This window comes from Sminthopsis crassicaudata, chromosome 6 (assembly GCF_048593235.1).
Source record: "Sminthopsis crassicaudata isolate SCR6 chromosome 6, ASM4859323v1, whole genome shotgun sequence".
Lineage (NCBI taxonomy): Eukaryota > Metazoa > Chordata > Mammalia > Dasyuromorphia > Dasyuridae > Sminthopsis > Sminthopsis crassicaudata.
In genome coordinates, this window is record NC_133622.1 from 3,142,097 (window position 1) to 3,161,776 (window position 19,680).

At 52.6% G+C, this 19,680-nt stretch overlaps 1 protein-coding gene across 3 annotated transcripts in view; it reads right to left on the reverse strand.

The window, feature by feature from the left end:
- The window catches only part of SLC2A9 (solute carrier family 2 member 9), a 179,535-nt gene that overhangs the window by 155,345 nt on the left and 4,510 nt on the right, over window positions 1-19,680 (reverse strand). For 2 of the 3 annotated variants that reach the window (XM_074276073.1, XM_074276070.1), the window contains exons 1-2: window positions 6,256-6,467; window positions 1,581-1,679 (exon numbers count right to left, since the gene is read on the reverse strand). In XM_074276073.1, the coding sequence (XP_074132174.1) occupies window positions 1,581-1,679; window positions 6,256-6,354 (198 nt within the window). In that variant the 5' untranslated portion in view covers window positions 6,355-6,467. Of the gene's footprint in view, window positions 1-1,580; window positions 1,680-6,255; window positions 6,468-12,246; window positions 12,324-15,510; window positions 15,601-19,680 lie in introns of those variants that run through there. The other variant, XM_074276072.1, reaches the window with a different exon arrangement.

Consider the following 19,680-nt stretch of genomic DNA (forward strand, 5'->3'; position numbering starts at 1 on the left):
TAAAAAATAAATAAATACAAAAATAAAAAAAACTAACTTGGAAAAAAGGACCTTGCAGATGAGAGCGGCATTATGGGCTACCACAAGGCTATGTATGAGCAGAAAAGCCAAGTCTCGGACTGAAAATGAACAAGCAAGCTTCCCATAAATCCCCGAGGACCCCAGAAGGAACGTCAGTGAATCTTCTATAAAGGATTTCTGGAAAGATTCACAGTAATATCAGCTTGTGGGAAGAACCCAGAAAGTCACGAGGATCGCTGGGTTTTTGGAAGAGATGCGTGACTTATGGGAGTGTTCCTGCGGGTTTATTCTCGCCTGCTCCTCCGCAGGTCAGGGACCCACAGGGGGGGTGTTCACTCTGGGGTCTCGGATCCGGTGTGAATAGCTTCCACCGCCCGAGAGTCTAGATTAAGGAAGAAATGGGAGTTAGGGAGAGACTTTCCTCAAATGGTCAAATGACGTGGACAGAAAAGTGTCAAAGCGGTTTCCTTTGTTCTTCCTCCTGCCTCTAAGCTGTCACCGCGAGCTCCTCACGCGCAGGTATTCGGCTCCTCACAGGGGGCACAGCGGGAATCTGAACCGCGTGGGCCGGAGCAGATCTTCGCAGGAGGAACATTCGATTATTATAGGATTAAAGAGCCTCAGACCGCGGGGCCTTTGTTAACGGCCTCCAAGAAAATACGGTGGGGATGAGACCAAGGAATGGGTTTAAATGGGGTAGAGGATGAATCATGATCTAATGAAATAAATCCACTCCCAACTACTCCCGGGGTCCGAACCCAGGTCCGTGGTCCCGGCATTCAGCGCGGCCTGGGACACCTAGGAGGTACCCGAGAAATGTTTGCTGCCTGATTTATCGCTTCCAAGTTCTGCAGGTTGGTATGGAAAGCTCTTCCCCACCTGTCCCCGCCCCCTCCTGAGCTCCTGGCGGATTACTCCCAGCTTTATTCCAGACAACTCTTCTGGCAGACAGAGCCGCCCATCTCCAGCCTCCCCGCTGTCCCTCCCACCGGAGCCCTTCCACTGGGGAGAGGAGGGAGGAGCAAAGGAAAAGAATTACGCCGTAAAATCAAGGAGCAGCAGGGCTAAAACCCAAGTAAAAGGAACCCTCCGGGGCCAGCGGGCGACGTTCCCCCCAAGCCCGGCCGGCTTCTGTCCACGCAAAGGGGCCGAGCGGGCCCGTGCGGTGCGTGAGGAGGGGCCGCCCCCTGCCGGCCGAGTCCGCGCGGTGCCTGAGGCGGGGCCGCCCCCTGCCGGCCGAGTCCGCGCGGTGCGTGAGGAGGGGCCGCCCCCTCCCGGCGGAGTCCGCGCGGTGCCTGAGGCGGGGCCGCCCCCTGCCGGCCGAGTCCGCGCGGTGCGTAAGGAGGGGCCGCCCCCTCCCGGCGGAGTCCGCGCGGTGCCTGAGGCGGGGCCGCCCCCTGCCGGCCGAGGACGCGCGGTGCCTGAGGCGGGGCCGCCCCCTGCCGGCCGAGGACGCGCGGTGCCTGAGGCGGGGCCGCCCCCTGCCGGCCGAGGACGCGCGGTGCGTGGGAAGGGGCCGTCCCCTGCCCGCCGAGGCCGCGCCGACTTTCGGGACTTACCCGCGAGGGGGCGTTGACCACCGACAGGTTGTATCCATAGAGAAACGAGGAGCCCAGAGCCCCGACCAGGGACGCGGCGAGGAGGGAACACGACCAGTCCTGCGGGGAGAAGAGGCAGTTAGGGCTCGGCCCAGCGTGCTCCCGGTCCGTGATCCCCACGGGGGCCGCCGAGGCACGGCCGGGAAAAGGAAAAGCCTGCGTGGGCGCCCCGGGCGTTACGGGCGCCGCTTCCTCTGCTTTCCGGCCCACGCGGGCCCTTCCCTCCTCCCGGGATGATGGAGCGCAGCGCGGAAAGCCCTCTGCGGACTTCCGAGCCGATTTGTATTTGCGGACCCTTGGCTTCTTTGTACCCTGCGTGCTTCAGCTTACTCCCTAAAGAACGCTGTTCTGAGAAGGATCCGCAGGCTTCCCACAGGCCAAGAGCCTGCGGGGCGGCCAGTGGGTGAAGCCCTTCTCCTCCCAAGCTCTAGATGCTCTTCCCAAATTTTAGGTGCTCCTCCCAAGCTCTAGGTGTTTCTCCCAAGCTCTAGGTGTTTCTCCCAAGCGCTAGGAGCTCTTCCCAAATTTTAGGTGCTCCTCCCAAGTTCTAGGTGCTCCTCCCAAGTTCTAGGTGTTTCTCCCAAGCTCTAGATGCTCCTCCTAAGCGCTAGGAGCTCTTCCCAAATTTTAGGTGCTCCTCCCAAGCTCTAGGTGCTCCTTCCATCTCCAGAGTTCTGGGTTTTATGGCCTACATCTCTGCCTGCCCCGAGCCTGGCAGGGGGACTTGCTGGCTTCCTTCCGAGATCGGCTCCCCCTCCTATTGCCAGAGCTCTCCTGGTGGCCAGATCCAGGGCCTTTTTCTTCTTGAGCTGCTGCAGCCTCTGACCCTGGGGGTCACCACCTCTCCGTGGGCCTCTCTGCCCTCTAGGTTTTCTCCCCCACTTGCCTAACCCTTCTACTCAATCTCCTTGGCTGGATCCTCGGGCAGCTGTTGTCCTCAAATGTCCCCTTTCTCCGCTCCCTCTATACTATGGCATTGTTTCCTTTGAGGACCCTGACAACTCTCACGGATTTAATTACCATCTCAAAGCTGATAATTCCCCAGTCCATCTCTTGCCCAGCGACCCAGCTCAGCTCCAACCTTGCACCTGGAACTGCCTTTTAGACATCTTGAGCTGGATGTGCACAAGATATTTAAACTCAACACACTGAGGACAGAACTTGGTCAGTTCAATCCTCCCCCTCCCCTGACCTTCCCTAATCCTGCAGAGGGCAAAGCCATCCTGCCTGTCCCTCTGGCTCCAACTAAAATCCCGTCTTCTACAGGAATGTTCATTCTAGTGCCTTCCCTCTGTTAAGTATTTCTCTTTTTTATTCTATATAATTTGCTTTGTACGTGTGTGTAATTTGTTTGTGGTCTGTCTCATTAGATTTGTGAATTCCTTCAAGGCGGGAACTGTTTTTGACAAACAGTATGAGCTTAATAAATTCTTGCTATTTGATTCATCGATGGGTCATGTGTTCTAAAGATTCCTTCCAGTTCTGAAATTCTATGTTCTGAGACCTCAGTTCCCTTGAATCTCTCATTTTCTATGGTCTACATTCTTTTTGGTTCCTCAATAGTATTTTCCCCAAATAACCTTAAAAATGGTTTTCAACATTCATTTTTGTATGATTTTGTGTTCCAAATTTTTTCTCCCTCCCTCTGTCCTTTATCTCCCCTTCCCCAAGACAGGAAGCAATGTGATATAGCCTAGACAGGTACAACACTTTTAAGTGCACTTCCATAACCGGGATGATGTGAAAGAACAATCCAAACGAAAGGGGAAAACCACAAGAAATAAAAAGGAAACAAAAAGGTGAAAATAGTATGCTTTGATCCACATTCAGTTGCTGCAATTCCAAATGTGGAAGGCATTTTCCAGCCTGTCTATTGGAATTGTCTTGAATCAATATATTGCTTAGAAGGACTAAGTCTGTCACAGTTGATGATCACACAATCTTGCTGTACTATGTACAAGTTCTCCTGCTTCTGCTCATTTCATTCAACATCAGTTCATTAAAGTCTTTCCAGGCTTTTCTGAACTCCCTTTCAGGAATTTCTGAATTCTGCTCATCATTTCTTATAAAACAACAATATTCCTTTATGTTCATATGCCATAGCCTATTCAGCCATTCCCCAACCAGTGGGCATGAAGGTCTCCATTCTAATATCCCTTCCTCCTCTCTCATTTGATTGCACTTGGGTCTTTAGTGTCTCCATTAGACCGATGACAGTGTGTGCAAGGTCAAATTCTATTTTTGGAGTCAGAAAAGGCTCTCAGTATTTCCAGTCACACAGCTCCTCCCAAATGACAAAGGTTCGGTCAACCGCGTCAGTCTATCTGGAAGTTTTTGCTGAGCATCTACTATGTGTATTTAAGAGATAAGATATATAAAATGGACAGAAGAAACAAATATTTGATTATTAAATATTAGATAATTAGATTAATTAGATAATTAAATCATTATTATTATCCAACAGAGAACCTGGGTTTCCAGTTAACCAGTCTTTCTATCTTGAGGCTAAGCTTAATTATAGCCAGAGAAAACAGTTGAGCCAATAAAGGAGCCAGTAGACTGATTTATTGTTCGTCTCTGTGACTCAGAATCCAAGAGCGCCAAGGAAAAAATCCCTCCCACTGCCAGAATAGCCTGTTACTTCATCCTCCATCTGCCTCAGTCTTTCCACACTCAAATCCTTTTCCCTGACCTGTCTTCCCCTCCCATCATACCCTATGTAGCCCTGTTCTGTTGTTACTGAAATTCCCTGAATGGTAGATTTGTTTAATAGCTTGTTTCTTCCATCTTCTTGCTCTCATGGAAACCTATATTCCCCTACACCATGACCCTGTCCCCGTCATCTTCTCAAAGTGCATCACTATCATCCCTCTCTAGTCTTCACTATTTCCCTACCTATTGATTCCTCCCCATGTCTCCTCCCTCCCAAACAAAAGATCCCATCATTGCCTCTATCCCCCTGAACCTGTCCTTCCCTTCTGCACTGAACACTGATCTAAACTAGCTTTACCAGGTGCCAACCTATATTAGAAATCTCCACTTCCTCTCTCCAACTTGGCTCTGAGCCCATTATGCTAATTCCTGGAAGCATCGGACACCGAAGGAAAATGTCTCTTCTCTGGGGTCACTTCTTTCCTGGTTCTCCTCTTATTCCACACTTCAAGAGCAGCGCCAGCCTCCCAGGCCCCCATGTTGGGTACCGTGGTGTCTCCTCCCTCACTCTCACTCATCCTAGATAAGTGATCTGCTATTGCCTTCTCTGCAGCATCCTTTACATCTCCCCCTTTCTCTACTCACACAGTCCTCGCCCTAGCTCAAATCCTTATTACTCCTGGGAAGGAAGAAAGAAAGGAAAGAAGGAAGAAGGGAGGGAAGAAGGAAGGGAGGGAGGGAAGAAGGAAGAGAGGGAGGGAGGAGGGAAGGAGGGAGGGAAGAAGGAAGAGAGGGAGGGAGGAGAGAAGGAGGGAGGGAGGAGGGAGGAAGGGAAGGAGGGAGGGAAGAAGGAAGAGAGGGAGGGAGGAGGGAGGAGGGAAGGAGGGAGGGAGGAGGGAGCAGTCAGTAAAGTCCTCCGAGCCCCAGGAGCTTTTAGCACCGGCGCTAAGCGCCTTACAGAAGGTACGCGCTGGATCGGAGCTCGGGGGAGATGCTGTTGGGATTCCCATTTTACGAGCCGGGACGCTGCGGTGGTTGCACGGCTGGCCGGGTCACACAGTGTCTGGGGTGGGGCGGTCCATGGCGGGAGCTGCCCCGGAGCCGCCGGGAGGAGTCCGGCGAGGTCGGCCCCCCCAGGCTCACCTGCACGGAGGCCGTGGGCGAGACGGCGCCACGGAGCTCCAGGGGCTCCCAGCCGCGCTCAGCTCCCGGCGCCCCCCCCAAGGGAGCTCGTGCCGCAGAGCACGTAGCCCGGGCCCGGCACACAGTAGGCGGCCTTTCCTCCCGGTGCCCTCCAGGAAGCCGAGTTCTCGGAGCTTCCGCTCTCAGCCGGGGGCGGCGCTGGCCCCCCAAGCCACGTTTCCGCGTGGGCCTCCCCCCGGGCCGCCTCCTTCGGGCCTCGTGCTCGGCTCTGGGCGCCCGGACAGCGATGGCCGAGCACCCCGCCGGAGGCTGCGGGTCCCCAGCCGGGGCGCGGCGGCGTGCTCGGGGGCAGCGGGGGCGCAGGAGGCAGAAAAGGGAACCAGAAAAAGACCAGCACAGGGGAAGTCCAAGCAGCCGCAGGGGGGGAGGGGGGGCGGCTCGAATCGGCGCACGTCCGGGGAGGATGCCCGGGACACAGACAAGCGCCGCCCCACGGGGGGGCTCGGAGCCTGAGCCCCCCGGGCCGGCCGCCGGAAGGTTTCGGGTCTCCGGTCCGGACCCCCAGTTGCCTCCGTCGCCACACCCCCCGCCTCCCCCGGAGGAAGAGCTACAGGAGCCGGCCCCTCCCCACGGCCGCGGCTTTCGCCAGCGCCGGGGGCGCCGGGAAGGAGCCGGAGTCCGACGGAAAGGGAGCCCGCCCGGAGAGCTTGGCGGGGGAGGGGCGTGAGAGAAAAAGTCTGAGAGACCCAGCTCCGGGAAAGGGAAGCGCAGCCCGGCTCCCCCTCCTCCAGCCCGGGCCAGACCGCGGCCTCCCGCGGGGCTCTCCACAGCCCGCCGTTACCTGGCCTTTTCTCCCCCTCAGGTGCTCACTGTCAGGCTGCCGCCTCTCGGGGACGAGAAACACGCGGCCTTCCTCCCCCCGGGGCCCGAGGGCGGCCATGGTCAAACCGAGCGGGGGCGGAAGGCCGGGGACCCGGCTCACTAGCAGCCCGAGCCAGAAAGCGGCATCTCCCGCTCCCTGCCCATTCAGCCAGGAGGCAGAGTCCACAGGAAGGGAGGCAGCGAACCAACAGGAAACGTGCCGCCCGCGGAGCGGGCAACCTCCCCTCGGGCCAGGCTGGCAGCGGCCGCCGCAGCGGGAAGCCCGGCCCTCGAGGGGGAAACGGGCGCCCCGGCGATCAGGAAAGGGGCGCAAGCTGGGCTGCGCGCTCTCTCTGTGCCTGTCTCTCCCTCTCTCTGGGGGTCTCTCTCTGTTTCTCTGTGTGTCTATCTCTCTGTTTCTGTCTCTCTCTCTTTCCCTGTCTCTCTGTGTGTCTCTCTGTGTCTCTCTATCTCTCTCTGTGCCTGTCTCTCTGTCTCTCTCTCTGCCTGTCTCTGTGTCTCTCTCTATCTCTCTGTCTCTGTCTCTCTGTGTGTCTATCTGTTTCTCTCTCTCTCTCTGCCTGTCTCTGTGTCTGTCTGTTTCTCTGTGTGCCTATCTCTATCTCTCTGTCTCTGTCTCTCTCTCTCTGCCTGTCTCTGTGTCTCTCTCTATCTCTCTGTCTGTGTGTCTGTCTCTGTGTCTGTCTGTTTCTCTGTGTGCCTATCTCTATCTCTCTGTCTCTCTGTCTCTCTCTCTATCTCTCTCTCTCTGTGCCTGTCTCTGTCTCTCTCTCTCTGCCTGTCTCTGTGTCTCTCTCTATCTCTCTGTCTGTGTGTCTGTCTCTGTGTCTGTCTGTTTCTCTGTGTGCCTATCTCTATCTCTCTGTCTCTCTGTGTCTCTCTCTCTATCTCTCTCTCTCTGTGCCTGTCTCTGTCTCTCTCTCTGCCTGTCTCTGTGTCTCTCTCTATCTCGCTGTCTGTGTGTCTGTCTCTGTGTCTGTCTGTTTCTCTGTGTGCCTATCTCTATCTCTCTGTCTCTGTCTCTCTGCCTGTCTCTGTGTCTCTCTCTATCTCTCTGTCTGTGTGTCTGTCTGTTTCTCTGTGTGCCTATCTCTATCTCTCTGTCTCTGTCTCTCTGTGTCTCTCTCTCTATCTCTCTCTCTCTGTGCCTGTCTCTCTGTCTCTCTCTCTCTGCCTGTCTCTGTGTCTCTCTATCTCTCTGTCTGTGTGTCTGTCTCTGTGTCTGTCTGTTTCTCTGTGTGCCTATTTATCTCTATCTCTCTGTCTCTGTCTCTCTGTGTCTCTCTCTCTCTATCTCTCTCTCTCTGTGCCTGTCTCTGTCTCTCTCTCTCTGCCTGTCTCTGTGTCTCTCTCTATCTCGCTGTCTGTGTGTCTGTCTCTGTGTCTGTCTGTTTCTCTGTGTGCCTATCTCTATCTCTCTGTCTCTGTCTCTCTGCCTGTCTCTGTGTCTCTCTCTATCTCTCTGTCTGTGTGTCTGTCTGTTTCTCTGTGTGCCTATCTCTATCTCTCTGTCTCTGTCTCTCTGTGTCTCTCTCTCTATCTCTCTCTCTCTCTGCCTGTCTCTGTGTCTCTCTATCTCTCTGTCTGTGTGTCTGTCTCTGTGTCTGTCTGTTTCTCTGTGTGCCTATTTATCTCTATCTCTCTGTCTCTGTCTCTCTGTGTGTCTGTCTCTGTCTATTTCTCTGTGTGTCTATCTCTGTTTCTTTCTCTCTCTCTCTGCCTGTCTCTGTGTCTGTCTGTTTCTCTGTCTCTCTGTCTCTCTCTCTCTCTCTCTGTGCCTGTCTCTCTGTCTCTCTCTCTGCCTGTCTCTGTGTCTCTCTCTATCTCTCTGTCTCTGTCTCTCTGTGTGTCTATCTGTTTCTCTCTCTCTCTGCCTGTCTCTGTGTCTGTCTGTTTCTCTGTGTGCCTATCTCTATCTCTCTGTCTCTGTCTCTCTCTCTCTGCCTGTCTCTGTGTCTCTCTCTATCTCTCTGTCTGTGTGTCTGTTTCTCTGTGTGCCTATCTCTATCTCTCTGTCTCTGTCTCTCTGTGTCTCTCTCTCTATCTCTCTCTCTCTGTCTCTGTCTCTCTGTGTCTCTCTCTCTATCTCTCTCTCTCTGTCTCTGTCTCTCTCTCTCTGCCTGTCTCTGTGTCTCTCTCTATCTCTCTGTCTCTGTCTCTCTGTGTGTCTGTCTCTGTCTATTTCTCTGTGTGCCTATTTATCTCTATCTCTCTGTCTCTGTCTCTCTGTGTGTCTGTCTCTGTTTCTCTCTCTCTCTTTGCCTGTCTCTGTCCCTCTCTCTGCCTGTCTCTGTGTCTCTCTCTGTCTCTGTGTGTGTGTGTATCTCCCTCTGCCTCAGGGAAACCCCATTTTTCTTTTTCAATTAATAAAAATGTCCCTTGTTGCTGTTCCCCCTTCCCCCCCCCGGAGACAAAGGAAGCGCCCACTCTCGCGCTGGCTGGAGACTTCCCCCTTGGCACTCAGAGGTCCCGGTGGGAGGGGGGGGACTCGGGACGAGGAAGTTTAGGTCGGTTAGAAAAAACAGCTGCCTTCTAGTCATCCCAGTCCAGAATTACATTTAAAGAGTTTGAAACGGGCTGCCACTTCCCCCACTGGCGTGGAAAGCCAATCAATCGGCAGCCCCTCCCCCTCGTCAGCCGCGTTCTAATGAATTGCTTTGGGCAAAAAACTTCCCGGCTGTGGACCCGCCTAGTGCCCAAACTGCGCGTTGGCTGGCGGGCCCTGGAGGCAGCCGTGAGGTCCCGCTCCGAGTCCGTTCCGAGGCCTTTCCCGCCTGGGAGGCGCTCCCCGGGCTCGCCCTCTCCCGAGCGCCTGAGGTTATCTCCCTGACACGGGGAAGGCCAGAGGAGGACTCCGGGACTGAAGGAAGGGATGACCCCCCCCTCCCCTGTGTGAAAGGCGCCTGCCCTAGCTGGCTCTCAATGTCCCCAGCCAAAAGGAGGAGTGTAATAACCTTCCCCATCTCGCCGAGCGATTGCTGAAAACAATGAAAGGAGCATGAGATTGCTTTTTCCTTTCAACAAATGGAAGGAATGACCAGTGGTTTAATTACATTTAATTAATCATGAATAAATGCACTTAATTAATTACATTAAAATTTTAATTCTACAGAAAAATATATAATCAAAATTTTAAATCGATGATCAATATTTTATGATCAATGTGACTATCTGACATCTAAAATATGTAAATATATAATATAAATATAACGTACACATGTGTGTGTGCATTCACATACACAAAACTAGACAAATTTTAGAAAGAGCCCAGTGGATAGATTTGAAATTTGTCGAGGGATAGGAACAGATATTACCCAAAAAGGAAGGCACAAATTACTAAGAATCATTTAAGAAAAAAAAGTTCATCCTCACCTAGTCAAAGAAATAAATTTAAACAACATAGCCACTCCTCCTGCCGTTCTTTGCATGGACAAAAAGAATTAAAAACAATGGGGGGCAGCTAGGGGGCGCAGTGGGCAGAGCGCCAGCCTTGAATTCAGGAGGAGCCGAGTTCGAATGTGTTCTCAGACACTTGACACTGGGCAAGTCACTTAACTCCAGCCTCAGAAAAAGAAATAAAAGAAAGAAAGGAAGGACGATTGACAAGTAGGAGGAATCTGTATAAAGAAATAAAGAACTGTGTGAAAGAGTGCCAAAAAAAAAAAAAAAGCCATCAAAAGCTTGTATGAATTGTGACCTTTAAGCAGAGAAGTAAATAGGAAAGGACCTGCTGGTGATGTAGGAGGGCTGAACATTCATCATTTGATGGGCTGGATTTCATTAAGTTAAATGTAAATAATCCCGGAATAAGTCCAGGGAGTGCTATTTGTGTTCACTCTTGTTTCTAATCCATCTGCTGGAGCTCTGGGGAGCCGATTATCCCAGGGTGACGTGGTGGTTTAATTAATGGCCCTCTGTGGTCCCGCTGAGTTCCGAGAGGGAACAGGGGCCGTACTGGGGAAGCCTTTTCCCAGGCCCACAAGCTCTGGAGAGCCGAGCTCGGGGGTGTCTGCCGCCCGAGCCCCTCCATCACGGGAGTCTGGGCTCGGGACGACCCTTTTCAGCCACGGCGCCTCAGGACACGAGCCCCGCTAAAGGTGGGAAGCGTCCCCTGGTGCAGAGTCCCTTCCATGACCAATCACAGGCCTCCGGGCACCTGGCAGGGCTGTGTACCCCCCATCCTCAGCCCACCCACAGCGATCAACTGTGGGGGAGGGAGTGTCACTCAGGGATGAAACTGCCCCCAGTCCCCCATGGAAGCAGATAGACAGCAAAGCCAGAATCTGACCCAAGTCTGGGCTCCTGTATCCAATCCCCTCCCCGCCCCCGTGGGTCCATTCTGAGATCAGCAGGGGGGGAAGGGCTCCGCCCCTCTGCCCACTCACTAGTCCCGTGGGTGTCAGACTGCAGCCCCCAGGGGCAAGGCGCTGGCATCCCTACCCCTGAGCACCTGCCCGGCCCGTGCCAGGCCCGGAAGCTCTAAGACCTGTGCTTGCCCCTTTGCCCAGTTTCCTTTGCTTTCCCATGGGTGCAGCTCCTGCTGAGCACCTCCTCTGACTGGCTGGCTCGGGTTTCTCCTTCCCTGAACCAGGCTTCTCCCCATTTCTTCCCACACCATCCCCCTCACAGAGGTGGCTCCCAAAGGGACCCGGCCCTGCCTGACCTGCGCCTGTGTCTGGGAAAACAAGAGAACGTCACCAGCCAGTACCCTTCCCTAAAGAGCCGAAGAAAAGCAAAAAAAAAAAGTGGACTTCCACAAATATTTTGAAAAATAAGAATCCCAAAGTTTTTCTCAACATTTAACCAAGAAGTCTGTGAGGAGAAGCCTCTTTCCCCTGAATATTTTCATAATAGAAATGATGAGATAAATGGTTATTGACTGACTCGGTAGTTCCTTTGGTATCCCTGCGGATTGTGAGCTCACCAAGACAAGGAGCGAGGCCTGGCATCTCCCTGAGGGCCGACCAGAGTGTTTCAGGCCCAGGGGATGCTTCCCAACAGCCAGGTAAGGCAATCAAGCCCGGAGAAGTCAATTATTCACCCCATTTTGTGAATGGGACCCACAGCCCGGAGGGGCAGCTTCCATCACAAGGAGGAGCCGGCATTAAAGCCAGAGTACAAAGCAGCTGTTTCATGTTCCCTCAGCTCCAAAGTAAACAGCAAACACTATTTAAAGGGAGAATGGGACACCAGGGAGACTTCTTTCCAACTGGACCAAGAGCCCCAAGGAAACCTGCAGGTGCCTCGTTTGCCTTCCCTTTCCTCCTTTCCGCAAAGCAGCACCCCTCCGCCACTGGGGCGGTCACTGCTCCCTGAATATCTCCCGCAGGGTTCCCAGGGACTGGCCCTCCCTGGAACCTGCACAGCTCTGAGCCTCCCTCCCTCAGAGGGAGAGCGGGAATGGTGGGAAAGTCTGGAACGTTGGGTTCGAATCTCAGCACCCTGTGCCAGGCCAGGGGAGTTTGGCCCACTTAGCACAAGTCCTTGCCTCTCAGTCCTGCCCCTGGGGAAATGAGGAGGAGGAATAAAGGGTCCTTAAAGTCATCCAGCTGTGAGCTTCTCCAAGACTGGCACTCCCAGGGCACAGTGCCAGGAAACTGTCTCCAAGCTGTGTGGACTTGGGAAAGGCACTGCACCCTCAGATGTCTGCTTTCTGTAAAATGGGCTTATTGAAATAAGGGCCCCCATACAGCCATGTAGGACATTGAGGCTTGACCCATTTGGATGTTTAGCTGTTAAAAATTTCAGTTTTCTTATTTTCTTTCTCCTTTGGAATGGAGGACTGAAGGGAGAGAAACACATTAATTCTTACTGATCAAAAAAGGCACCCGGTGTGCCTCAGTTTCCTCCCCTGTCAAAAGAGCCAGGAAGGACAGGACCACCTATGTCTGCCAAGAACCCCCCAGGGGTCACCAGAGCCAGACCCACTACAAAATCCGCCGGTACTGACCAGTTTCTTTTTCTCTGCCTTCGCTTCTTTCTGGTCGGCTTCGTCTTTCATGGCGGCGTCTGGTTGTCCTGGTTGTCCTGTCAAAGGAGAAGAGGGCGACATTAGACCCAAGGTGTTCTTGGGCTGCCTCCAGAACAGCAGGGAAGGTTTTACCGGGATGGAAAGAGCCTTTAGGGGGCGGAAGGGAAGAGATTAAGCATTTATAGAGCGTCTGCTGTGTGCCCAGGGCTGTGCATCCCTTTGTGAAGGTGATCCCACCCAATCGGCACAAAATCCCTGCCAGGTGAGTGCTGTCCTTATTCCCATTTTACAGATTAGGGAATGGAGGCAGAGGGATTCAGGGAGCTGCCCCGCGCCAGAGGGAGCGGGACCCGGGACAGATTGGGACTCTGAGCTCAGGAAGGACCAGAAACGGGAGGAAGGGGATCTCAGACTGGCACAGGGAGGAATGGGGGCTTCTCCTGGAGACCCCAAGACCGAGGGAGAGGACTAGGGGCGGGAGGGGGCCTGGGAGCTGAGACTCGGCCTGGGCCTCCCGACCCCACCTCCCATAGACCCCACCTCCCATACCGGTACAAAGCCAGACCAGAGTGTGAGGCTCTCCTTGGCTCCTTGCCTGTCTGTGCACTAAACTGGCCAAGCGCCCCCCTGAGGAAGCCCGGTCCTGGGGGAGGGGCGCCACTGCAAGCGAACCAGGGTCCCTCTCTCATACCCTCACACTCACCTTCACACACACTCACATACACACAATTAAATTTTTAAAAGCTAAATTACGCATGGATAGGGATAGACTTCACTGGTACGAGGGAAAAAACAAGTGAGTGGGCTTATGTCCCAAAGAGATCTTAAAGAATGTCTGTGGCAGCCCTCTCTGTGGTGGCCAGAAACTGGAAACTGAGTGGATGCCCATCAACTGGAGAATGGCTGAATAAATGGTGGTCTATGAATATTATGGAATATTATTGTTCTGTAAGAAATGACCAACAGGATGATTTCAGGAAGGCCTGGATATGCTTACATGAACTGATGCTGAATGAGATGAGCAGGACCAGGAGATCGTTGTATACTTCAACAACAATACTGTGTGATGATCAATTCTGATGGACACGTACATCTCCAACAATGAGATGAACCAAATCAGCTCCCATAGAGCAGTAATGAACCGAAGCTACCCCCAGTGAAAGAATTCTGGGAGATGACTATAAACCACTATGCAGAATTTCCAGTCCCTCTGTTTTTGTCCGCCTGCATTTTGAATTTCCTTCACAGACAAATTGTACACTATTTCAAAGTCTAATTCTTTTTGTACAGAAGAACAATTGTTTGTACATGTTGAAAGAAAGGAAGGAAGAAAGGAAGGAAGGAAGGAAGGAAGGAAGGAAGGAAGGAAGGAAGGAAGGAAGGAAGGAAGGAAGGAAGGAAGGAAGGAAGGAAGGAAGGAAGGAAGGAAGGAAGGAAGGAAGGGAGAGAGAGAGGGAGAGAGGGAGGGAGGGAGGGAGGGAGGGAGGGAGGGAGGAAGGGAGGGAGGGAGGAAAGAAGAAGAAGAAGAGAAAGAAAGAGAGAAGAAGAAAGAAAGAGAGAAAGAAGAAAGAGAGAAAGAAAGAAAGAAAGAAAGAAAGAAAGAAAGAAAGAATAGAAAGAAAGAAAGAAAGAAGAAAGAAAGAAAGAAAGAAAGAAAGAAGTAAGAATGAAGAAGAAAGAAGAAGGAAGAAGGAAGAAGAAAGAAAGGAAGGAAGAAAGGAAGAAAGGAAGAAAGAAAGAAAGGAAGAAGAAAGAAAGAAAGAAAGAAAGAAAGAAAGAAAGAAAGAAAGAAAGAAAGAAAGAAAGAAAGAAAGAAAGAAGAAGAAAGAAAGAAAGAAAGAAAGAAAGAAAGAAAAGAAAGGAAGAAGGAAAGGAAAGAAGAAAAGGAAGAAAGGAAGAAAGGAAAGAAAGAAACAGAAAGAAAGAAAGAAAGAAAGAAAGAAAGAAAGAAAGAAAGAAAGAAAGAAAGAAAAGAAAGAAAGAAAGAAAGAAAGAAAGAAAGAAAGAAAGAAAGAAAGAAAGAAAGAAAAGAAAGAAAGAAAGAAAGAAAGAAAGAAAGAAAGAAAGAAAGAAAGAAAGAAAGAGTAAGCTCTTTCTAACTAGGGCTCCCCCTGTTCTGACCTCTGGGGGTACGAGAAGGTTGCTCAGAGCTCCACAAAGCCAGTGACTTGCCCAGAGTCCCACCGCCACCATGTGTTGGAAGCCAGACTTGCTGCCGGGCTTCAGGAAGCCTGCTATTCTCTCATTGTCACAACTCCTGGTGCTGATTTCTTGGCCATAAGCCTGAAGAGCTGATAAAGTAAAAGTCAAGTGATCTCAGACCATAAAAATGGAAGAGGCTGTAGATAAGCACTCCTCTATCCTGTTCCCATCAGGTCACAAATGGACCTACAAGGTCAAGTCCCACGTAAGTGGGAACTAAGCCCCCGGCTCCCGACTTCCCAGTGCAGTGTCCGTGGCATCAAGGGGAAGATGTTTGGAGCCAAGGACCTCACAAAAGTTTCGTTTGATTTCCAGGGGACCACCCATTTTCTGTACTTTCAAGAGGCTAGTTCAGGATTGATAAAAGAGAGCTATATGTTGTGAGGTGATTAATGAGCTTCGACAATCCTAAGAGGTAACATAGATTGAAAGGTAAAATAGCTTCCCAAAAGGCATGGAAAAATTCATGAATAACAGATATTCAGCTCTGGTAAATGAAAAAAGAAACAACAACTCAATCCCTAATTCCAAACAGATTCCAATTAATTAACTACTTTCTTTAATTTTTTTTTTTTTTTTTTTTTTTTTTTTTTTTAATGGCTGATCGCCTTTCAGGTCACTATAGCTGATGATGAAGTAAGAAGAGGTCTTTGGAATGATCACATAAAAGATTGGAGCTGGGACAGAGCTTAGAACACAGAACTCAGAAGGTTAGATCGAGAAGAAGCTACAGAGACCCTCTAAGCCCCCTCCCTCATTTGCCGGGTGAGAACAAAAGTTTCTTTAGTAAACAAAATTAAAGACTGAGGCAGAGTTGGAGTAAAGCTCCAGAAAGTCATTTGTTGCAGGCGTCATTTAAAGTACGTATTCCTATCTTTGGAAATTCATTTCCAAATTTCCAGTTCCTTTAGAAGGAACAAAATCAGTTATTTAGGTTCTTCTCACAAAGCACGTCTCATGACTAAATCTTGCCTCTGTGGGACTCTAAGCGCGGAGCACACACATATGGACGTATCTCCAGAGGAACGAGAAATCACTTACCGCGTATTCTGGGAGCTCTTCTGTCACAGTGTAAAGAACAATCCAGCCAGCCTCATATATTGAGGAGCCGCCAATATCATGATGTGTAAACTTGGGAAATTGAGGGGAAAAAAACGCAGTATTAATGATTAAACAGATCCACCCACCATTTCAAGCTCTTTTTTTTGATACAAGTCTTGATAAGAGATAAATGATTAACGGTCGGTAAGGATGGCCATTTCAACCCCTTGTCAACATAGCCAGGAGTGCGTCAACACTTAGAAAGAGTGAAACTTTGGCAAAGACCTGAGGACAAGAGGGTAAAGGCCCGTGAAAGAACCGCCAATGGCTCAACAGAGCAAGGAAACTGCAGGCTCTCCCAGCTGCCCTATCGGTTCTCCTTGAGTCCACCTTCTGTCATTGGCTGTCTTCCCTCGGTCCCCAGCCGGACTCCCCTGTCACTAGCAGACCATCCAGTGGAAGTGAATGACCTTTTTTACAGCCCTTTTTACAGTTACAATTGGGTACCTGTACTTCAGATATTCTACAAAGTAATATTGCTCCTCTTCCTTTTCTTCTGGGATAGCGTTTTTAATACTTTGCTACTGTACCTCTAGAATAACTTTTCTGCTGGTTTCTTGTGGTTCTCATACTGGCTCAGGCTGTGGTGTTATATAGAGAAAGGACAGGAAAGGCATCCCAGACTGCTGCTGGGGCTTACCAATTTAGGAATAAACGTCCCCACATTGGGGACGTGGGGAGAGAAATTACTCCCAAGTCTGCGGAAAGGAAGGGACCCTTTTGCTCCCATGTAAGGCTCTCACTAGCTTGGAGCGTGTCCCTGCCCTGGCTTCTTCTTCCTCGATAACTTTCTGTGGGCTTTCCTGACTAGATCGGGGAGCACTGGAGAGGGGCAGGGGCAGGGAACCTTGGAAGGGCTGCCCAGGGACAGCCTTTGCCCATGGGACGGACGGTACCTTCTGTCCCTGGGGCCACAGGACTCGCGGCTTCTGCAGCTGGCACCTGTTTCCCTGCACGGTGACTAGTGAGAGCCCAAGGTCCCGAGAAGGAGAGCCAGCCTCTCGGAGCCCGCTGGCGTTCTCTGGGGACATGGCTGCTCCGGCTCTGAGAGACTGGCGCTCGTGGGAAAGTCGGGAAGGCTCCTGGGAAGGGCCCTTTGCCTTTCATGGGCCCATGGTATGAGTAGGGAGGTAGATTCTAAGAATAAATATGTTTAAAATATAATTCAGATACTAAATTATGAGGCAGAGACATACTTCAAGTCATTGAACTGGAGAATCAAATCATAATTTGATGTGACTAATCACTTTGGGACAGTCATTTAGGACTTAACCCACTAGAGAAGGAAGCGGTAAACCACTTCAGAATCCTTGCCAAGAAAACCTCCGAGACAAACATGGCCCGTGGGGTCAGGACGAGCCGGACACGACTGGAAACAGGCTGTCACCGGCCGCCACGTGGGGTGAAACAGAGGGAGACTTCTACAGAAAGCAGGATTGGAGTCAAGCAAGAGGCACAGAAACGTTCAACGTGTGTTTGCAGAGGAAAGGATGAAGTTACCTTTCCTGCCCCACAAAACCACTTTGTATGTGAGTGGGTGACCCCCCTGGGAATGAAATTTCACTGGATTATTAATGGTTTCCAACAGACAGAATAACTCATTTGGAAAAGCGAGTGCAGACTTTCGGAATTGGATTTGAACAGGAAATAAAGGTCATCTAAGCAAACATTGAAACCATTAAAATAAAAATCTTACCTGAAACGTGTAAGATAATTGAGAGCTTACAGTCTAGTTAAATGCTCTTAACCCGGGAGAAAAAGGGTTCGTTCTGTGAACCCCAACATGGCCTAATGCTTTCCCAGACACTCTCCATGGACCTAGGAGGAGTCTTCAAAGTGGTGGAAAACCAAGGAGGGAGAGGAGTTCTTCGGGAGGCCATGAGGTCTCGGTTTGGGTGAGAAGAGCCAGCTGAGGAGGGAGGAAAGACCCCAAGAATCTCTGCCCAACAACTGCTGCCATGTTGATTCCTCTTTTCTGAACACAGGCACAGGGGGCGGGGCCTGGAGCACATTCTCGGCTCCCAGCGCCACACAGAGACCTTCGTCCCCCTGGCCCCCGGCCTCCCACAGGCTCCTCAGCAAGCCCAGTATTGTCTCCCTTTGACAGCGGAGCGCCCGCCGGTCCAGAGAGAGGCCGCTGGAGCCTCCCTGGAGGTCACTTCCTGCCGCCTAGAACCCTGGGCAGAGACAGGGCAGAGGAGGACTGTCAGGAAGGAGCCCGGCTCGGCCCCCAGACTTCCTCCCCTACCTTACTCTTCCTTAGGTGATAGACGTACTTAAAATTAATATTGCGATTTAAGCTTCCCAAGGCGCTCCGTGACATCCCTATGACATTGGTGCACTCTCTGTCCCCATTTCCCAGATGAGGAAACTGAGGAAGGTCTTTGTACTTGCACCTCCTGCTCTCAGCTCCTCTGGTCCGGGCCTTTGTCTGTGCAGAAAGCCCAGGTTGCTGCTGTGTGGGGGCAGCGATATGGGGCAGGGACGGGAGGTGAGTAATGGCGCCCGTCCAGGACGCCTTATCTCCGCGGTTGCCTTAGTTGAGCCAGAGCGGGAAGGCCCACAGGGGGCTGTTCTCTGCTCATCCTGGGGGGGGGGGGGGGGCGGGGGAGGACATGGAGGACGTGGAAGCGCTGCAGCCCCTGCAGTCCCTGCTGGCTCCTCTGGGCCAGGAATTAACTGCACCCATTTCAGCGGCAAAGTCCGGCCTTAGTTAGTCATGACACGGGTCGGCTGAGGTCAAGCAGCAGCTGTTTGGTGCGTGAAGCCTTTGCTCAGCAGCCGCTCTCCCGCCCTTTAATTCCCGATAAAACACGAGTAATGCCGGGAGCCCACAGGCAGCTCCGCGCCCGGCCTCGGCTGGTTCCTGAGGCGTTCTAGCGGGTTCTAAGTTACAGGCGGACAGGGGGGGTCCCGGCAGGGGCCAGGAAGGCAGTCAGCCCAGGGGGCCTTGGAACGGCCCTTAGCCCCTGCCCCCTTCTCCGTGGGTAAGAGCCCCCCGGCGCGGCCTTTGTGGCAGTATGAAAATCTGAGCGGGGAGCCGGGGAGCGGGCAGCCATGGGAGGCCAGGAACGCTTCTCCCCAAGGAGCCGCTGGCCCCAGGGCCCAGGATGTGGGGAAGGGCAGAGGGCACAAAGGGGAGGGGACTGGGCCCCAGAGTGGGACGCCCCACACGATGGCCATAACATCTGGCTCTTCCTGGTCCCTCTGGCCAGAGCACTCCCATAGGAGCTCCTCACCAGGGAGCCGGCTGGGGAGGACTCAGGGCTGGGAGCCTAGCAGCAGTCCCAGGGGGGCATGGAGGGCAATGGCAACATCCCGCAGGTAGCGAGAGTGGCAAGCCCAGGAGCACCCATTGCTCCGTCCCCCACCTGCCTCACCCGCTTCCCTGCAGCCGAACCAGGCCGCGGCCTGAGCCTCTTGCCACGTGGGAGTTTTCGGTGGGAAAAATGCCAAGTGCACTCTATCCCGGGGGAGCCAGGCCGTTTGTGGGGAACCTTGATCTCATCTATCTCGGGAGCGACGGGCCCTGGAGCGGGACCAAGTCCCCGCCCGTCGTCACAGGTGGCCCTCCTCCCTGCCGAGCTCCAGTCCCTCACCGGCGCTTGCTGCCCGACATCTCCACCTGCCCGCTCCCTGGGCATCCCAGACCCGTGAGGGCCCAGATGGAACCAGCTTCCCTATTTCCCTGCCTGTGATGACCCGTTCTCCCAGAATCTTCTTCAGTTTTTCCTCTCTGAACCCCCACGTACAACCAGTTGTCCTCTGCTTTGTCATTTGTGAGAGGCAAAAAGAGGGAGGAACGGTCAGTTAAGGAGGTCAGCCTGGCCAGAATGGTCTACCAGAGAGGTCAAGGATGAGGACGGAGAAAAGCCATTAGGTCTGGCTTCCGAAGTGAATTCTGAGGCCGGAAGGAGTGAGAGGCAGGGAACCCCTCTCTAGTCTAGTCCAAGGCAGGACAGAACCTGGACGGCGGCTCCGAGGCACGACCCGGGCAAGGGAGAGCCTTCGAGGTCGGGGACGGGGCATTTCGGAGGCCAGTGGGAGCAGCCAGGGCCCAGGAGAGCCTGAAGAGGGACAGTGGGGGTGATGGAAGGCCCATCTGCCCGA